The 21,513-nt window shown below is 40.9% G+C and overlaps 2 protein-coding genes across 3 annotated transcripts in view; both read right to left on the bottom strand.

Annotated features, from left to right (window-relative positions):
* Slc12a6 (solute carrier family 12 member 6) overlaps positions 1–16,837 on the bottom strand; it is a 94,864-nt gene extending 78,027 nt beyond the window's left edge. For both annotated transcript variants that reach the window (XM_032903878.1, XM_032903879.1), the window contains exon 1: positions 15,550–16,837. In XM_032903878.1, coding sequence (XP_032759769.1) covers positions 15,550–15,820 — 271 coding nt within the window. In that variant the 5' untranslated portion in view covers positions 15,821–16,837. The remainder of the gene's footprint in view (positions 1–15,549) is intronic.
* A 3,274-nt stretch (positions 16,838–20,111) lies between these two features.
* On the bottom strand, positions 20,112–20,832 carry Nop10 (NOP10 ribonucleoprotein). Its single transcript, XM_032903876.1, has 2 exons — positions 20,691–20,832; positions 20,112–20,463 (listed from the first exon to the last, which is right to left on the bottom strand). The coding sequence occupies exons 1-2, from the start codon at positions 20,742–20,744 to the stop codon at positions 20,323–20,325; spliced, it is 195 nt and encodes a 64-aa protein (XP_032759767.1). The 5' UTR covers positions 20,745–20,832; the 3' UTR covers positions 20,112–20,322.
* Positions 20,833–21,513: the final 681 nt, after the last annotated feature.

Here is a 21,513-nt window from a genome sequence, read left to right as displayed (position 1 = left end):
GAAAGGGGAAAACATTTGAAATGTAAATACATAAAACATCAAAGAAAAATAAAATTTAAAAAAGGAATAATCAGGGCTTGGGGATTTAGCTCAGTGGTAGAGCGCTTGCCTAGGAAGCACAAGGCCCTGGGTTCGGTCCCCAGCACCGAAAAAAAGAACCAAAAAAAAAAAAAAAAAAGGAATAATCAAGTAAATTCAACACCATGGTATTAGAGATTATGCATTACAGACAATACAAATGAAACACATTATCAGTGTTGTTGGGAGTGAAGCATTTTGATTCCTACAACTTTAAAATGCTTAAAAAATAGAGTAACAAAGAGGAAAGTATAGAAATCACATGGAATAAAGATTATGAGTGTGCACTGCATAAGTCCTTCAAGTTTTCTGTATGCTTGAACATTTTCCTAATGAAACCTTAGTAAATACATTAGAAGAAAACTCAGCAGAGACACTGTCCGATCAAGCTCCTTTTCACACACAGGTTCAAGAGCTGCATAAATGCTTTGCTTGTGCTTCACTTTTAGAGCTGTGGATGTTGACAGAGTTGTTGTGCAGGTTTGAAATATTTACACTGTCACGTTTTAAAAATGTGTGGCATTTAAAATTAATAGGATACTGAGGCAAGGCCAGGGGTCTTTATGCAAAGGGGTATTTTTAACATATCCTTCCCACAGTGTTGTCCATATTAGGGCCAAATTAGACACATTTTCTTTGCTAATAGTTTCAGTAAAACATTTATTTGTATCTATCTTTAAATTGTCAGAATAGTCATCCTTCAAAAGAACGAGACTATTTAGGGTAATTATTTTTAAATTATAACTTACTGTGCCACCCCATGCAATTATGTATTTTTAGGCTGAACTTAAAATTCATGATAACCAAAAAAAAAAAAGAACCAAAAAGAAAAAAATATAAGGGGTTGGGGATTTAGCTCAGTGGTAGAGCGCTTGCCTAGGAAGCGCAAGGCCCTGGGTTCGGTCCCCAGCTCCGAAAAAAAAAAAAAAAAAAAAAAGAACTAAAAAGAAAATTCATGATAACCAGTGTTTTGTCTGATTCAAGCTGTTTATTAAAAAAAAATAAAAATAAAGATGAGTTAAATAAAATGAAAAGACTGGACAAGTCAGTAGAAAATTTTCACAAAAATTATTAAATTGTAAGATAATTTAATTATTCTATCCAATCGCAAAAATATTCAGATTTTGATCAAATCTTATGTATTCTTATCTTAGTTTTCAGAAACTGACAGATATTATATATGAATATCCTAAAGCCAAATGATCTTTTTGTTTGTCTGGTTTTTATTTTTTTTTGAGACAGGATCCCACTGTGTAGCTCTGACTGTTCTGAACTTAACTCTGTAGCTCAGGTTAGCCTCAAACTTACAGAGATCCTCCTGTCTCTGCCTTCCAAGTGCTGGGATTAAAGGTGAGCCACCATGCCCAGCCTAGAGGCATATGATATGATTGCTGAATTTTTTTTCTTCATTTTGAGACTGGGTCTTGATAGTAGCGCCTAAGCTGGTCTGGACATTGTGATCCTCCTCCCTCAGCCTCCTTAGTACAGAAATAAGAGGCACCATGCCCACCTTGAAATAGTTTTAAGTTTCTTCTAGCATGAATTTGAAAGTTGGGTACATGATATATAAGAAAACTATTAGTGAGCAGAAAGCAAAACCCCTGATATTTAACTGCTCAATGTATCTTAAGACGTGAACTATGACAAGTGCCATCTTGTGCACTCTTGAGAACATCCCATAGATAGATTAAACATATTGTAGTATATTTAAATGTAAATAGAACTCACTTTTAAATAAAATATAAAATTAAATTTGATCAAAGCTCAGGTATATTATCTTTAAACACTGGACACGGAAGCAGGAGAGATGGCTCAGCTGTTCAGAGCACTGGCTGTTCTTCCAGAGAACCTGGAGTTTTGATTCCTAACACCAACAAGGAAACTCATATCTGTGACTCCAGTCCAAGGGAATCCACTGCCCTCTTCTGACCTCCACAGGCATCAAGTACACACACAGCACACAGGCATACATACAGGCAAAATAGCAATACATACACAATAAAAATAAAAACATTTTAAAAACAGACATAGATACAGCAGACTAGATATCAGTCACGCTGTGAAGTTTTCACATGTATACACCAGTTCACAGAATTCTCTCATTAACTTACACACGTAAGACCACACACCACACAGGGATAAGGGTTTATGAAAGTATTGTGCTCACTGGGAATCCTTAGTGAAGAACAATGAATCCTGGCCTTGAAACATTCAAACCACCTGAGCCTCTCCTAAACTCCTGAAGTTTTTAGGCAGCATTCAAAGTACTTTCCCTGCTGATAAGAGCTAAATAAGAACCGGAGGTGGAACCTTCAAACCAAGTCCAATCCATGGTTCTACGCCTACAGTATTTACTTCAGACAGCGTTTTAACAAATAGCAAAGGCAGCAACAGGTACTGGAGCAGTTCCAACAGATGACTGTTTTTACAATACTCATGCTAGGCTTTCCGACTGTTTTCTGAAACAGGGTCTTACTGTGTAGTCCGAGCCAGTCTGGAGCTCTCTATATAGACCAAGCTAGCCTGGGCTCACAAAGATCTATCTGCTGCTGCTTTTCTGGTGCTGGGATTAAAGGCCTGCACAACCACAACTTTAAGTAGATATTTTTACTAAATCATGGCAACCATTAGTCAGCATTCAAATAAATTAAAAATTACACTTTCATTTAGGTCAACACTTTTATAAATGTATAGAACATATTTTGATAATATTTCTTCCTTACACTCTTTTGTGCCTCTCACTCCCACTGAATTCTTTCTTTCCAGTAAGTCCACCCCCCTTCTATTTATTTTTTAAGTGACCCACTCAAGTTAATTAGTGTTGCTTGCAGGAGCATGATATGCGTTACTTAGTCGGAACACAGGCTATCTACCAGTGCTTACACCACGGAAGAAAAACAACCCTTCACTCATTTCTCCAGCAGCTGTTACCTACCAATAACTCCTCAGGTAAGCATGAGCCCTCGTGAGTTCCTCCCTCTATCATTTCTTTAAAACGTCTGAATTGAAGAATTTATAAAGTGTAGAACTCCCAAATTTTAACTTACTTTGTAAAGAAACATATAATACAGGAGAGAATTCTCTCTCTCTCCCTCCCTCCCCTCTCTCTCTCTCTCTCTCTCTCTCTCTCTCTCTCTGTGTGTGTGTGTGTGTGTGTGTGTGTGTGGTGGGTATGTTCATATGTGTATGTGTAAGTCAGAAAATGAAATCAAGTGCTCTCTTTTATGTCTTTCTGCCTTATTCTCTTGAGATAAAGTCTTTCACTGAACTTGAAGTTCACTGAATCTGGAAGAGCAGACTGGCCAGTGAGCCCCAGATCTACCTGTTGCCATCTCCCAATGCTGGGATTACAGACACATACAGCCTTTATGTGGGTGATGAGATTTGAACTCAGATCCCCATGCTTATACACCAAGCACTCTCATACACAGAGTCATTTTCCCAGCCCTAGAGCAGTGATTCCTAGGTAAAAACAGTTACATGAAAGAAAAACCTATTCCAGATTCCTACTTACAACCAATGGTAGAGAAAACTACTCAATCCCCTCATTGAGTGTGGTGTCATTTGGAGGGTCAGGCACAAGTATGAAAGACGATTAACTGCTGTTTTAGAATAGTGTTTTGCAAACCATTTCTGGTGAAGCCTTCTATTCAGTGAGACATGGTCTCATACAGTGCAGCCTGGTCCGCCTGGCCTGGCCTCACACTCACTATGGACTTAAAGCCCTGGCCATCCTGCCTCTGCCCTCTGAGGAGTGTACAACCAGGCCAAGCAGAACTGTTTAAATATCCACTTCATTACATGCTAATAATCTTGTGAATAACAAGGTGAATTAATGAAAAAATGAAATTTAAGATACACCAAATAAATTCCAAGTTTTTAAATCATGAAATTCAGCAGATATAAGATTGCTCTACTAAGGTTGGGGATTTAGCTCAGTGGTAGAGTGCTTGCCTAGCAAGTGCAAGGCCCTGGGTTCGGTCCCCAGCTCCAAAAAAAAAAAAAAAAAAAAAAAAAAAAAAAAGAAAAAGATTGCTCTATTAAGCTACTATGCAAGCTTCTAAAATGTCAATTTCTTACCTTACTTCCTCAGATAAGCAATATGACCCAGCACTGTCTGCACGCTACACTCTGAATGGCTGTTTACAGAATGTTGTAAACATCTTACAGAACATAATGAGCACTTCAAATTTAGAGTTACTGCTATTGCTGGAGTCTGCTAAGTATACTCTCATTCTCCAGTAAAAGACATGCCTACACCTCCCCTATTTATCATATTCAGCAAACCTTTTTTATCTATTTGCTACTGAGAGATTGAATAATAGTTTAAAATGTCAAATTAATGAGCTGGGAAGATGGCTCAATGGTTAAGAGCACTTGTTCTTACAGAACTGAATTCAACTCCAGCATCCATATGGTGGCACACACCTTCTTTAACTCCAGTCCCAGGGGATCCAGTGCCTCTTCTGATCTCTGAAGGCCCCAGGTATGCAAGTAGTGCTCATACACATGTGCAGGTGAAACACTCATACACATAAAATTAAATATCTAAAAAATTTTCCATTTAAATGACTTAAAATTCTATGTTTTATCTCATATAGCATCCAAGTACAGAAAGGGTGAATTATTTTTGTGAAGACCAGGTTAACAAGGATAGCAATGACATACTATTTAAAACTATGAAAACAGATTTTGATGAAATGGTAGTAGTGGTAAATAAATTTTAGGGCTGAAAGCCTTAAAGATAAAGGATGAAAGACATTCCTTCCTGGTAGATTCATACTGTTGTAGAGAACAAAAGGCTGAGTCCTCTGCTTGAGGCCTCAAACTCTCAAAGAATCATGCATTTACTCTATACTATCAGAGTGCCCAGGAGGTACCAGAAATGGGAATAAAACAATACAAGACACTGTCCCCAGCCCTGTACAAGTGTGTAGTCTTGTTAGCCGATGAACTATACAACCATGAGTACAATACACAAGCAAACAAAGAACCAGGAGAGCATAACATCCTACCGATTTGCTCAGATCCGTTACTTCTTCAGAAGCCCAAAGCTGTGAGTGTTCACTGGAGGGATGTAATAGGATGTGACGGCTAGCTAACTTCGGAGCAACCTCAGCCATTTTTGGCAGCAGTGTCCAAACACTAAATGAGGTATTACTGAATGCCTCTGGAAGTTAAGTGCTTGGCTCTTAAAGTTGTCTCTTAAGAGTTTAACATAAGAGCAGTTAAGAGCACTAGCTGCTCTTCCAGAGGTCCTGAGTTCAATTCCCAGCAACCACATGGTGGCTCACAGCCATCTATATATAATATGATCTGATGTCTTCTTTGGCATGCAGGTGCACATACATGAAATAAATAAATCATAGAAACAAAAGAGTTTAGTCCACGTTGTAACTTCCTGTGCAGGGCTGTTGTATAGGTTAATGCCGTTACGCAGGTGAAGGTAGGCACAAGATACAACAAGGCCTGTCTATTGGATGAGAAGGGAGGGAGGCGGGAACAGAGTTTTAGAAGGAAAAGGAGAGGCAACATCGAGGCAGATGTAAACAATCCTCGCCATGCATCTCTACATAGACACAGGTTGTTATGCATATTTCTTAAGGGTTGGATTTCTATAGGTCAATTTATCTTATGTGAGTGGGCAGTTTATATCCTTATGAATTGGTTGTGAGTTTATTGTGTGGATGTACTGTGGATTGAGAATTTAACATATAAATCTGATTGCTGAGTTACAGTTTATTGAGTTATGATTTCACCAGGTAGTTGGAGTTTATTCTTTAACTACCAGGGGGCAGTTGTTGGGAGTGTGGGCAGAGTCCGTGGCAGGGAGTCAAGATAGACCAGTCTACCAGGTAGTTGGAACCAGAGAGTCTGAAGCTAGTAGAGAGCCGCTGGGAGAGATACTAACCAGAGATAAATTATAGATAGGTCCATATGGCCCTCCAGTGCCAGAACTGACTCTAGGGACCAGTTGGGCAAGGTGCCATGTTGGAACGGCTCATGGACCACCTGGGTCTGAAAGTACTGGGAGGCATCGTGGAGCCACTGAGATAAAGATACCCCACAGTGCCATGTGGACCTACGGGTGCCAGCATTAGTGCAGGATAAAAGGTTCTGCCTTTTTAAATATTTACTGCCACACTGCTCCCTCCTTGGTATAAGGTCACCGAGCCTAGGTGTAAGTGGGCTCCAAGAATCACCAACCAAGAAGCAGCACTGGCAGCTAAGAATACAAACAATAGCTCAGTTCCTCGTGCAGTTTAATATCCCATCTACACAGTTCATTTTTCTATTATTAAATGATTGGCAGGTTAAAATGAATTTTTACTGATGAAAAGTCTATAGAATATAAACACAACACTATGTAACATATTGTCAAAACTATAAACATAGTTTTAAAACATAAGGAAAAAACAATGAAAACACAGTCCCAAAGAAAAAAGTCCTTGTTAACAAAATAATCGATTAACTGAGCAATAGTTGTTCTGTGGTGCCAGCTGCTGACCCCAGGGCCTTGCATATGCCGTGTTAGTAGTCTACCACTGAATAGCTTCCCCAGTTCAGGACCCTCGTTGTTAGTTTAATTTCTACTTCAAAGAAAATATGATTTAATGAATAAACTGTTGTGTTTCTGCTCCTCTCCAAAAGTACATTTATGAAGAGAATGGGTGAATGCCTGGTATCCAGGAACTCAGGAGGTTGAAGGGGGAGGATCCACATTCAAGGCCAACTGGGCTAAAGAGCAGCAAGACTGCCTCAAAACAAAACAAAACAAAACAAAAAACAAAATTAAAAAATGAATAAAGAAGCCAAGCAGTGGTGTTGCATGCCTTTACTTTTAGCCCTCAGGAGGTGGAGGCAGGCCGGACTCTGCCTGGTCTACAGAGCGAGTTCTAGGACAGTCAAGGCTACCACACACACACACACACACACACACAAAATCTTAAAAAACAAAAAAATGAATAAAATAAATAAATAAAGATAAGAAAAAGTTCATTACGACTTGGCTCAAAATAAGAGTATTCAGCAATTTACTGACAGACTACTGTAAAGTGTGCAGTGACTCAGCAGCTCTACACTGCACTGGACATGAGCACATCGTTTGTGCATGTAACAACGAAGTATGCAGTGTTAGGCTGAATCTCCTTTAAGAAACATCATGGACTCTAGCAATCCAGAGAACATGTAACTGTAGTCCCTTCTGTTTGTAGTTTTCCTCTGAATGTCAGGGTATTTCTTGCATGCATATGCTATATTACTATATAATTAAAATTTAATAAACATTCTGGCAGGTCAACTTAGGTAAGACAAAATTACTACTACTGGAATCACATGGTACCTCTGGGTTCAATCACTCCTTTTCAGCGATTACTATAAATTTGACCAGTCTCTTGTCTGATGCCTCAGATCTTTTCTTATATTTTTGGTTGTGAGCCTAGCCTTTAACGGCTGAGCCATCTCTCCAGCACCAGATCTTTTCTTAGACAAGAAAAAGTTTATCTTAGCATAGGAAGAAAAACAAAACAAACAAAAACCCATGGTGAAAAATATCAAAACTTTTTCTAATTTTGATTTAACCTTATCTATACAGAAGAACATGAATCCTAGCTCCTATCTGTGCTTCGTCCCTTAAATGGAATAGAACACACTGCTAACCTAAGGGGGGAAAAAAATCAACCATAAGTCTTTTGTATGCGACTTAGGATGTAACTAGCCACTTTTCGTATTTTCATAGTGAAAATAAGCATTATTTATATGTTTAAGGTAATAAAGGCAAATATTCTCAAAGCAAGACAAATTCCAACTATATTTAGTTTCTCTTCTGGCATGCAGGTACACATGCAGATAGAGCACTCACATACATAAAATAAATAAATCTTAGGAAAAAAAACGTTTAGAGCAGGAGAGATGGCTCAGGGGTTAAGAGCACTGACTGCTCTTCTAGAGATCCTGAATTCCCAACAACCACATGGTGGCTCATAACCATCTGTAATGGAATCCAAAGACCTCTTCTGGTGTGTTTGAAGACAGTGAGTGTGCACTCATATATATATAAAATAAGTAAATATATCTTTTAAAAGTTTAATCTGTGTTGTAACTTCCTGTGCAGACAACTGTATTCACTCCTTAGGTGAAAACGTTTATGTGTATGCGCATAAACAAAGGTTTTTACTTTAAATAGTGTTTTCTTTTTTCTTTAACCATGTAAAATGAAGAGCTTTTCATCAAAGTGAAGGCAAACCTAACTGGTAAGATGGAAGACACTCAAGTGCCACTTAGCTAAAAATCTTAAATGTACGAAATGATTAAGAAAGCAAACAGATATATGCTATCAACTGGCTTCTGCACATGGACTTCTCAAGGTCACTAGAAACGTACCAAGGATTATCAAATGCAGCAATAAACAGCAAACCAAAAGCTGCCACTGATTAACTGGGTGAGGAACCAGGAGGCGAGAATGCAGCTAGCTCCTGACCAAAAAGAGATCTGATATACAAAGGACTAACATTAGGAATGAAAAGTAAACATAAGAGGTGAGTGAGGTAACGAAGGTCAAAGGGCATTCGTCTCAAAGCCTAACTTTCCGGGTTCAGTCTCTAGGACCTACATGCTGGAAGAGAATCACCTCCCCAAACTTGTCTTCAACCTCTGCATGTGCCTCAGGGTACATACTTATACCCACAAAAATAAGATACTAAAAGAAAAACTAAACTAAATATAAAAAAACAAAACAAAAACCCCAAATACCCGCCACTTAATGAGTTAATACTGCTTTTTTTTTCTAGTTTTGAGCTTTTTAATTTTAAAAACCACACATTTTAAAAAATATGTTTTTAACTGGGGTATTTACAGGTGGGCAGGACTGTTGTTTGCATGTGAATGAATCCCAGTGCCCTCTGAAGCTGGAGATGCAGGCTGCTGTGAGAGCTGGGCTCTCACTCCACTGAGGTCTTCTGCAAGGGCACTGTGCTGAGCCCGCGCTCCAGCTCTAAACCCTGCACCTCTGAAAACGTCAATCTTGTCCGTTACTCTATGGAAAAATTTCAACACTTTACATTTTGCATAGTTCTCAGATTTATTACATATTTGGTGTGGGGGGCTAATTCATGTGCATATGCTGGTTAGAAGACAGATAATAAATAACTTTTTAGGAATTGGTTTTCTCCTTCCATCAATTCATGTGGGTCCTGAGACTGAACTCAGGTCATGAGTTTTGGTGACAGGTGTCTTTACCCACTGAATCATCTTACCGGTCTGTGAGATTAATTTATTTATTCTGACTTGATTATGAAATCTTGTAAATTAAGTTTCACTACTGACTTAGGAGCTTAAAAATTGGAATAACAGCTCAGAGAGAGTAAAGAACCTACTGGTAAATAGGGGGACCTAGACAGCCTATCCTAATTAGTAAGCACCAAATATCACTGAGAAACCCTACCTCAAAAGCAAGATGGGTGGCTCCAGACTTGATACCCAAGATTCTGGCCTCCACACAGACAGGCATGCTCATGTTTGTGATGCACATGCATGGACACACACACACACACACACATGCTTGTGGATCCCACTTCAAAAATAAAATATGCACTTGGGTAGTAGAGGTAGGATGTTAATGAATTTGAGACGAACTGAAGCTATAAGAGTTGCCCAGACCAACCTTCAGTACATTATTGTATATAACAAAATTTAAATATATGGCTGGAGACTTCTCAGCAGCAGAACATGGTAGGCCATGTAACTAATTAGCAAGGGGACAGACCGTGGGTTCAGTCTCTTAACTACTCATACATGTTCACGTGTGGTCACACATACGCACACTCATATACAGACACTCAAGGGTAGCAGGAATAAAATGTTCTGAAAACAAGAAATGTTAACATAGGACAAAGGTATAGTTTAGAAGTAAGAAAATACTTACTAACCAATCATTGAACTATTGTTCAGGAAAAATGTCCCATGTATGTGCCTACATGTGTTATATGTTATGTGGTTTTGCTTTCACATGTAATTAAGGATTCTAGCCAGGTGGTGGTGGCACACACCATTAATAACAGCACTTCAGAGGCAGAGGCAGGCCAATCTCTGAGTTTGAGACTATCTTGGTCTACAGAGTGACTTCAAGGGCAGTCAGATCTACACAGAAAAATCCTGTTTCAAAAAACAAACAAAAATACAAACCAAAACAAAAAGATTCTACACAACACACTTAAAGCACTAATCAGAGTGTTAATAGAAATACCTTGTTTTCCTATTCATCTGTAAAACTTATAAAACTCAATTAAAATAATATTTTGCTTAACATTTAACAAATGCTTTTGTAATTCCAACAATGAACATTTCAATTTTTCTATCTACTGTGAAGAGATATGTACTATTCAAAAACTAATGCCAGGGGTTGGGGATTTAGCTCAGTGGTAGAGCGCTTGCCTAGCAAGCCCAAGGCCCTGGGTTTGGTCCTCAGTTCCAGAAAAAAAAAAAAATGCCAAAAACTACTGTGCACGTAAGTTGGTTTATTCTCAGTTAACATGTCTGTTGGGTGTAGACTGTGGGTAAGTGCATCAGGCCAAGAGCAAGGGTAGTGAAGACTGAATGCCAGCTTGCTCTTCTCCTGTGAAGCCATGTGCTTACGGCCATTATGGTTCAGGGCATAAAGGCGGCACCTTGTTAGAATCTGTGCAAAGTTCTTGGTAGTCCAGAAATGTTTATTAGTCACCAGGAGCAAAAGGGAAACCATTCATGATCCAAAAGCATAGAGGGTAATATTGTCCTGACAGGTCATTACAAGTTACCTTAAATAGCAACACTGTAATGTCCTGATAGGTCATTACAGGCTGCCTGAAATAGCACTCCCCTTATTAAAGCAAAAAGCATGACTTTTGTAAGGCCCCAGACCTCCAGGACTATCTTCCTCTCTTTACCCTTTTCCATTAGTAAATATCATATGACATCAGGAAGTATATGAGAAAAGAATCTATTTTCAATTGAAGAAAAAGATTATGAGACTCCAAAGCCATTAGCATGCCAATGAGAGGAAAAGCATGTGGGCTCAGAGAGGAAAGACTTAGTGAGGGATGGACGAGAACACTATGATAGATTAGAAGGTGACATGATCACTGTAGCAATTACTCACTGGATATGGTACTTATCCATATCCAGGGAGCTCCAGGACTGCCTCTGTAACAGAAGATACTGCCTACAAAGCCAGCTCCTCAAATTTCAACCTTTCTTGGGGGAGTAGGAGAAAGTAGCCCTGGGTCAAGCCAAAGGCCTGTGAGTGTGCAGCGAATTCTCATAAGGTGTAACCCGTGCGCTGTTTGTTCTGACAAGGGCCTATGATGCCTAGACAGGTCTTGAACTTGTGATCTTGTCTCTGACTCTTGAGTGTACAATTCATCCTTTCAAAAGATTTTCTTATACAATAAAAGCTGAGAAAATAATAAAATGGCTCCTCATGTACTTAATAAATTCTATTTTCCAGCTCTTTTTTTTTCTTTCATTGAGTGTGTGCATGTGTGCATGTGTGAAACCCAGAACATTTCATCTCATTTGTAAATACTCCAACAGGTTATCTTTACCTGAGGGCTTCTCATGACAATATCACACGCAGCTCTAAGAAAATTAATAATTCCTTAATGTTTTTAAATACCATGTATTTCAATTTCAATTATTGTGACTTGCACTTGTTTTTGAGGCAGTGTCTCACTATGCTGTCTAGGTTGGAGGCCTGTTTGTAGGTAAACTGACCCCTCTATCTCATTGTCAAGTACTGGGACTATAGATGTATACTATCTACCCAGTTCCAATTTTCTCCCAAGTGTCTTTTTATAGTTGTTCTGGGCACTATAGGAGCCAAACCAAACCTACACACTGCATTTGATTGACAGGGCTTTTTTTATTCTATAAATCACTCTCCTTCTACCCTGTGCTATTCATGTTTCGAAAAATCTACTCATTAAACACAATTTCCCATATTCTGAACTTGGTTGATTGCTTTTGTGATAAAGAATAGTATATTATCAGGCTTTAAAATGAGCTGTACCGGGGTTGGGGATTTAGCTCAGTGGTAGAGCGCTTGCCTAGGAAGCGCAAGGCCCTGGGTTCGGTCCCCAGCTCCGAAAAAAAGAACCAAAAAAAAAAAAAATAAAATAAAAAAAAAAAATAAAATGAGCTGTACCAAGTGTAATTGTTTCTTCTGTCAATTCATCAATTATAGTCCACACATCCTACTTCTATGGCCTGATGTTAGAATTCTACTAGCTTTAGGAACCAAGGTACCTAAGAGGGTGTTTCATAAACAAAGGTGAAGGCAGAATGCTATAAATTTTAATATTGATATGGAGTATGAAGAGGAGGAGGAAAACAATTATAGCCTTAACCCACACCCTTTGGGAAAGGAAGGGAGATGGAGCAGTCCTAAAGTGTTTGCCAAACATGGACAATGAGGAGTGGAGCTTGGACTCCCCAGTGCACATGTAAAAAGTTGGTGCAGCACTGTGTGCCTATCATATCCACACTGTGGAGGGAGAGACAGGCTGATCCTTGGGGCTTGCTGGCTACCCAGTTGGCCTCCCAAACAGATAAACTCCAGGTTGAGTGAGAGACCCTGTTTTAAAAAGCAAAGTGTGGAGTGACTGAGGAAGACAGTCACTAGCCTCCACACCCAACCATGCTGACACTTGCATATACACATACAGACACACACAAATGCTTTGGATATGTGATACCAACATGTCTTTTTTCTTCCTTACATAATATTACAAAACTAATAAGCAAAGTAAAATATGAGAGGTAGTCAATAATCATTAGTAGTATATCTAAGAAAAGGGTGTATGCAACGAAGTTCATTTGTTTTGGCTTTGGGGAAACAGAAGATGTTTATTTGAAAAAATATTTTTTTAACGCTTGGTGAGGCTGAGAATGGAGGTACACTCTGTTAACACTAGCACTCAGGAGGCAGAGGCAGACAATTCTGTGAGTTCAAGACCAATACAGCCTTCATAACAAGTTCTAGTCCAGCTAGAACTATATAGTGGGACCTTGTAGGACTAAACAAACAAGCAAACAAACAAATGCTCGGCATTTTAAAACCACCATCTTACGAAAAGGACTTGGGATTGGATGAGACCTACATATACAATATCACGGAACTGGGAAAGCAACTAGGTCGGGTAATTTCCACAGGAAATGTGGTGATTCCAAATGTAAAAAGTATTCTATAACATCCTCTAATATTTTTTTAAAAAGCTAGATGTGCCCTAAGCACTTGAGGCATGTTGGATCACCTTTCAAATGATATCAAAGTGTTTTCCACGTGTGTAGCACTAGTCATTCTTCCCTTTGAGCTGTGGACAGCACTAGTTTCATAGTTGAATCAGCTGGAGAGGTTTTCTTTTTTAATATTAATGTAAATAAATCAGTCTCTAAAAATGGCACTAGGACAGAAATATTTAAAGCAATTCTCTCATTGTACTCGCATGCACACATACACTCCTCTGCTTCATCTCCCTTCATCACTGTGTTTAATGTGTGTTCGTGTGCACGAGTGTGTGTCTGGCCTCTAACTCAGAGATCCACTACTCTCTGCCTCCCAAGTGCTGGGATTAATGGAGTGTGCCTTCACCTCTGGCCCTTCACCATATCTTTTAAAATTTTGTTGAATTACTGTTGGATATGTCTGGAAGTCCTTTGACTCACTACTGAGCACAAAACAGATGTGATACCACACATTTTACTAGGTGCTAAAACTATCCTGTCCTCAAGAACTTTATAATCTGGTTGGGAAAGAATACGTAAATAAGCACCACAAAGTGATGTAGATATTGCAGTTACAGTCTAAGTATGCATATAAAGATGTAAGTCCCGATCATGTCAACTGGAATACAGGACTCAATAAAAAGGTATCAGTACTCCTTGAAGGGACTTACGCAGATTGTAGTTTTTAACAATTCAAATGTAGTGTGATGAATTAAAGATTAAAACTATAATTTGGAAGTAATTTGGTGCAGGCCAGGGATGTAGTTCGGTTGACAGAGTGCCTGGCCAGCATGCAAGAGGCCTTGAGTTCCATCCACAGCATCACATAAAACTGGGTGTGGTTGAGAAGACCTTCAATCCCAAAACTTGGGAGGTAGAGGCAGGTTCAAACTCATCCTTGATCACAGAAAATTCAAGGTCAGCCTGGGCTATTTGAGATCCTGTCACAAAAATAAATAAATAGATATGGTAGAAAAGGAAGTTATGATCTTTTATTTCATATTTCACCTTTGACACAGTGTATATAACCCAGTGTAAGGTTTATTGAGCAATGGAAAGCATTAGACCAGGAACTAACACATAGCTACTGCCATAAGAGAAACACGACCAGCTAAAGATTAGTAAATTCTGGAACTATGAGCTTTACCAAGTCTATCTTTCTCAAGACATTGAAAACAAACAAATTTGAGGAACTAAAACTATTCTGGCTTCCGGAACACTTAAGGTCAGGAGGAACAATATTTCCTGAGACCGGAAATGGTAAATCAGCCTTGCTTTAACAAGTCAGTGGTTAAGACCATGTTTTCAAACTTGTGCAGAATAGAATTTTTAAAAGTCTTTAAGATTCTTAAGGGAAAAACTTAAAAACAAAATAAAATCAAACAAACAAACAAAAAACCCCACAAAGATTTTGCTGGTCCAAATGTGGCATAAAACTAAGTGCAGTTCTCAAACTTTTGAGTCTGGAAAAAGTAACTTTTCTCTTTGTATCACCTCTTCCCACTAAGTCAAATGAAAACTTCAGTCAGTCTGGTCAGTTCAAGGTCAAGTCTGGAAAGTGTCCAATATGAACAGAAATGGCTTCTATAAGTCCTGACTACAAAAACCCAATATACAATATACAAAATAGTTATTTAAAGCTCAGCAGGGAAATTATGTGGGAATCAGGCACTTGAAGGCCCTCTTGCAAGCTCCATTCGTTCAAAAGAATAACATCTCCTTGAGTGAATTCAGTTACTTTACATACTCTATAAAACCATATATTTCAAAAAATAATTTTATGACACCCAACTAAGTCTTCAAAAAGAAACCACTAAGACACAAGAAGTAATAACCTGGCTTAAATGTTGACTTAGGAGTCAAAGCCCAGAGCTCTCTAGAGAGCACACAGCCAACCCATTAAAATTTTAGTATAGGATTTTTTTGTGATGTAAGCGATTTAATTTTGTTATTTATCTTTAACTAAAAATAGTCATTTTAGTTATAAGGCAAAAATGAGGAAATCAAAATATACATTTCCTTGACCTCTTGCCAGCTACCTTCCCATGCCAAAAGACTACTGCAGTGACCTACTAACTGTCGCTATTATTCCCACACTCCTAAGCATCACAGGAATGCGGGCCTTAATTCCAGGTGATAATTATAAAACAGAATAGTTATCCAGCATGGACACCCCAGGCGTTGAAACATCCTGTTCTCTGAGTTTCTACTTACCCTCGGTAATATCCTGGGGGTTAGAAGTCCGGTCACTGGAAGGATCTAGGGCAACAGTTGCCAGAGAAGTGGTGGCCCCAGACAGTTCACTCATAGGCTCACTACGGCTTGTTTCTGGCACACTTTCTCGGGAGCTAAATCTTACTCGAGAACTAGATCGAGAGCTGAGGTCCGGACTGGTGTCTGACAAACCTGGAATGTCATCAATCTTTGTTGGTGTCACCATGAACCGAACTGAAGACATCTTGGTGGTGGTTTCTGGAGGATGCATTTTTTTTCCTTTCCTTTTTGACAAAGAAAAAAGGAAAAGCTTACAAAAACTCTTCCTCCTACACTAGCTACCTTTGATTGCAAAAATAGAAAGAAAAAAAACAAAAACCTCAATTACCTTGATTTACATCCCACAAAGGCCCAATTAAGAATCCTTCTACTTAGAATTCAAGTCAACTGTTTTATAAAGTGCCCCACCAGTAACTGAAAAAAATAATTTTTGAGAAACAAAATGAGAACAAAACGATGCTAATCCTGTGTAACTTGGTTCCTTCAGAATCCTAGCTATCTCCCCTGGTCCAGGGCTGAGGGCTCCGTGCCATGATCTCACAGCAGCTGGTGACGCCTCCCTCTGCTCAACCCCCAGGGTCCGGATGAGGTAGTTAGTCCTTTATCTGCCGAGTGTCCCACGGTTCTAGCTGAGGACAGAGCATGCAGGCCCACCCTTATCAGGCGTGTATAGCGTGGATCAGATTGCGCAAAGGTGTGCACCAGCCACCTGTTGTGTATCAGGTGAATACCCCACAGGTCTGGTTGGGAGGAGGTGTGTGTTGAGCCACCCGATGTTTTTGAGGTCGATAATCCACTTGGGTCTGGTGGGAGAGATGCGCATGCATAACGGGAAAATACCCCCACACTACAGGATGGAGAAAGAGGAGAGCAACGAGAGGATGCCGAGGCAGAGTGGATTCCTGCCTCCCAGAGGTCTCGTCCTGGCAAAGGAGCTGTTGGCGGCGGCTAGCGGATCAGGGCAGCTCCCACAGCAGGGTCGTGGCAGGTCGTCTCGAGTCCCTCGAACCCACGACCGCTCGCCGTGTTTGCCCTGAGTGTGACAGGACGCGCGTTCCTCCCGGGCCCGGGGCGGGTAGCCTCTCGCCGGCTTTTCTTGGGTCTCGGCCGAGAAGACGGCCCGGCAGGCTGGTCCCGGCTAAGGAGGAGGAGGTCGCAGGTGCGGGAGCCCGCGCCAGCTGATGCGGGTGCGCGCGCAGCTGTTGTTTACTAGCCGCTAACCGTTTCGGAGCCGCAGAGCACAGAAGGCCCCCTCCCCGGCAGACGCCCGAGGCCGTTACGTGACCTCGCCGCCCCCCGCCACGGGCGCGGCGGGCTCTGCCCGCGCCGCCGCAGCCCTCCCCTTCCCGCCCCGCTCGTTCCTCATTCGAGGTTAACCGTCCGGAGTAGTCTGGCCAGCTAGAGGGCGGCGCCGTCCCGCGGGCGGGCAACAGCAGCCCCGCCCGGAGTATGCAGCGCCGAGACAGAGGACAGCGCGGCTGCGCGAACCGGCGACTCTCACGTAGAGCACGACGGGAACTGTAGTCCATTCCACGGCCTGAACGCGTGTGGCAAACTGCTTTTTCTCTTGATAACCTGTGCTGCTTGTACTCAGCATGCTGCTTAGAGGCAGTCAATGTACATTCACTCCGGAACCGCAAGGATCATCTCTAATAAAAATTTCTCTGAAAAATTTAACATTATGGCACCCAAACCTCCCATTACTGTATTTATTTACCTTAGATGTGACCTCTGTAAAATTTCAGTTGTCTTCTCTAAAACTCCTGTATTTTCATCTTCATCGTGGGCTACTTTCCCCCTTCTTGTTCCTATCCTTCTGAAATTGCAAACCAGGCTTAAATTTCCATTAAAGAGAACTATACAGACATGGAGAGGACATTGGGGTATCTGCTCCGCACCATTCCCAGGGTTTGACCTACTTTACCAACACTAGAATGTTTAGCGTTTAATTCGTCAAGGTGTTTAATAACTTTCAGTTCAATCACGTTTTGTAAACTTTCTGAAAGTTTGATCAAAATGCAGGAGCTCCCTGGAGCCTTTCCTGAGTCCTTAGTTCCTCCTAGGTGCAAACTGTTAAATCGGCATACCTGATAATGGATCAGGAGACTAGAGTGACCCTCAGTGGTTAAAAGCATTTACTGCTTTGAAGGAAACCCTACTTTGGTCCCCAGTTCTCACATGCGACTCTTAACTGACTGCAACTCCAGGTCTAGGCGATCTGACCCCTGCGGGCTTAAAAACGTATAAAAGATTTATATTAAAAAAAGAAGAAGAAGAAATTGGGGCTGGAGAGACGTCTCAGTGGTTAAGTGCACTGGCTGCTCTTCCAGAGGTCCTGATTGAAATCCCAGCAACCACATGGTGGCTCACAACCATTTGAAATGAGATCTGATGCCCTCTTCTGGTGTGTCTGAAGACAGCTACAGTGTACTTTAATAGCCTGGGAATAAAAGAAAACCTGTTCAAACATTAAGACTGTATTCAAGGCTGGAGAGATGGCTCAGTGGTTGAGAGTACTGACTGTTCTTCCAGAGGTCCTGAGTTCAAATCCCAGCAACCACATGATGGCTCACAACCATCTGTAACAGGATCCGATGCCCTGTTCTGACTGCTACAGTGTACTTACATATAATAAGTAAATCTTTAAAAAAGAAAAACAAAAAGACTGTATTCAATCTTTGAGATATTTGACATATCCAAGGCCCTAGATTCTATCCTCATCAGTGAGGGTGGAGGGCAGGGTTAAAAAACTGGTTGGTTGGGCTGGAGAGATGGCTCAGCGGTTAAGAGCACTGACTGCTCTTCCAGAGGCCTTGAGTTCAAATCTCAGCAACCACATGGTGGCTCACAACCATCGGTAATGAGATCTGATGCCCCTTCTGGTGTGTCTGAAGACAGCTACAGTGTACTTATATATAAAAAAATAAATAAATCTTTAAAAAAAAAAAAACTGGTTGGTTGGTTGTTTTTTTACACTCTTATTTTTTTAGAGTGTATACATACACATGAATCCTTCTATTTGTGGGTCCCAGGAACTGAACCTAGGTCTGCAGGCTTGTGGCCGAAGCACGTTTGCTGGCCAAAATACTTCTTTTGCTCTTTAGAGACAAAGTGAGATAGGAGTCTCCAGATGTCTTCGAACTCTATATAGCAGAGGATGACTTTCAATTCCTGACCTGCCTTCACTTCCCAAGTGCTGGATTACAGGGTCACTAAACCTAGCCTTCTGCATGGCTTTGTGCATGTTAGAAAGGCACTCGACCTACTATGTTATGTGCAACTTCAGCTCCCTTTCGGTTTTCTGATATAAGGACTAACTACATAGCCCAGGCTGGCCTGGAACTCACAGGGTTCCTATTAACTCAGTCTCTCTATGCTGGGATTAGACATGAGCCATCATGTGCAGCTTGGATTTTTTACATAGCCTTTAATCTCTTGATTAAAACTTCCAATTGTACTTGAAGAAAAGAAATCCAACTCCTCAAGAATCTACTTTCTAAGGCAGCCTTGCTGGTTATTCAAACTTCACAGACTTTACAAAGACAGTTTGCACAATTTTTATTCTCTGACACGTGCCTGTCTTTTTACACGTACTTATATATACTACCTAGCTCACCCTTACAGCTCTTCTCACTCCCACACACTGATAATCAAGCTCCCTAAGGCCATGTGTCAGATGAGATTATCCAGGGGATCTTCTAAGTCCTTGCTAGATTCCCGACAGTTTGCTTTTCTCCATACTGACTATTAATACTTCTAGGCTGAAATCTTTTTATTTTGGTCTGCACAGCTGGTGTCCTATAATAATGCTAACCACGCTAATATTTTATTTATTTTTGCATGCGAAGGACAGAACTGTATCCAATACTGAAAAAAACATGAAGACACACCTCCTACCAGATGTCCTTGACTTAGTTAAGAAACTTCCATGGGCTGGCACACGCCTTTAAGGTAGTGCTCAAAGGCAGAGGCAGTTAGACCTGAGACAGTCAGCTCTACAGAGACTCTGTCTAAAAAGAAAAAGAAAGAGAAAACTCCCAGGGTTGGGCACACTTGTTATCCCAGAACTCAAAAGGTAGTGGTAGGGCTGGAGACAGGGGTGCTCTCCTAGAGAACCAGTCTGTGTTTTATCCCCAGCAGCCACATAAAGGCTGGCTGTCACTCACTGTCTAACTCTAGTCACCAGGGATCTGACTCCCTCTTCTGGCCTTGGTGGTTACCAGGACACATATGCTTAGATATACGTAGGTAAAATACTAATACACACATACATTTTTTATCTTTGAAGAATTCGGAATATATTTTAAAGGGGACACGATTAGACAGTAGAGTATTTTTCCAGTGAATACTGACCTTTGTAGGAGTCTTTCACAGTCTTTCTTCCTCAACAACCTATCACTGATAGCCCAGTTCTACTGCTACAATGACGACTTACAAGTGGCCTTGTACCACCATCGGTACTATCCTTTCCCCCATCTTTTCCTCCAAAAACACACAAAACGAACTTTCAAGTCATTGTATCTTTAATAACCGGGCAGTATATCAAAACATGGAAAAAAAAGTCGTTCCTTTTACGGGCGATGCCCATCACTACAGACTTTAGTGAGAGAGGGGATTCTAAACAGCATGGGAAGGCTTCCAGGCTCACGGAATGAAGTGTTTGGTTGCTGATAATCGGCCGGGGGACGAGTAACACAAGAGATTAACAAGCCCTCAGAGGACAGGTCGCGGTTGCTGGGTCATGAGCACCTTGAAGCGTTTCTTGATGGTGATTCGGTGTCTTGAGTATTTGTCATCTGGGGAGAACCGAGCAGGATGGGCAGAGCAAGTCTGTTGTCCCATGGGGTCAAATTTCTGCTCAAGGAAAAAAAAAAAGATCTCAGTATATGTGTGGTGTGATAGGAAGGAGACAAGAAACCTGAGTCCAGAAGACACGATGGTCAGACAAGAAACCACTGCCTCTATCTACCACGTTTTGGCTCCGACATGGCTCCACTCACTGGACTTCGAAGGACGATTCCAACCGCTCCTCTCACCTAAATTTCTCGTCCTTATGATATACAGCTGTTTCTTCCCCTTACCTTTAGAGTATAGACGCGATCGCCCTGCTCGTTGAGGTAATACTGGAGAAACATGACTGCCCCTCAGCAGATAACACACCAGTACGTTTACCGCCAGCCGCGTTCGCCCAAAGTGCGCCGCTTCAGTCTTGTGCGCCAACATCCTTCCAGTCTGGACGGAAGTCTCTCCAAGGCATGCTGGGAAATGTAGTCCACTTCTATCATATTCAGGTGACCAGAAGGGGGCATAGTAGAGCAAGTCTTGCTTGGCCCTGGGATCCTACTAGCAGCAACCATGCAAAGTTATTAGGATCCGTGGAATCGCCCACTGTGTGCCAGGCATTGCCAGGGATTAGGGAGTAGGGATGGATGTGGGTTAAATGTTGATGCATCATTCATTGTTGATAGCAGTCCTATCTTTAATTTCAAATTGCGTACCCAGTTCAGAGGCACTAGTTTTCTGGTTCCTGGAGAAACAACGGCTCCAAGATTCTCAACACCCTATATCCTAAAGAAGTTAAGATTTTTTTTTGACCCTTACTTTTTACATCCGGTTTCCCGCCCTATTTCAAAGTATTGGCGGCAAAGAGTGCATGATGGGTATTCGATATTATGCAAAGTGAAAAGAACGTAAAGGTTTTCTTATGAACTGGTGGATTTTGTTTTAGAGGTCGAACCAAGATTCAAACTCGGAACCCAACCACAAATTCAGCTCTTTCTTTTATGGTGAGTAGCGGATAATAGCAAAATAAGGTACCCGGTCTCGGAGTATTTCCGAGACTTTTAAAAGACTAAAAAGTCTCATAAGGGTCTAGTTTAAAGAATTAAAAACTAAAACCAAGAT

Source organism: Rattus rattus, chromosome 5 (assembly GCF_011064425.1).
Source record: "Rattus rattus isolate New Zealand chromosome 5, Rrattus_CSIRO_v1, whole genome shotgun sequence".
In the NCBI taxonomy this organism is placed as follows: Eukaryota; Metazoa; Chordata; class Mammalia; order Rodentia; family Muridae; genus Rattus; species Rattus rattus.
This window is presented reverse-complemented; position numbering and strand designations above follow the sequence as displayed.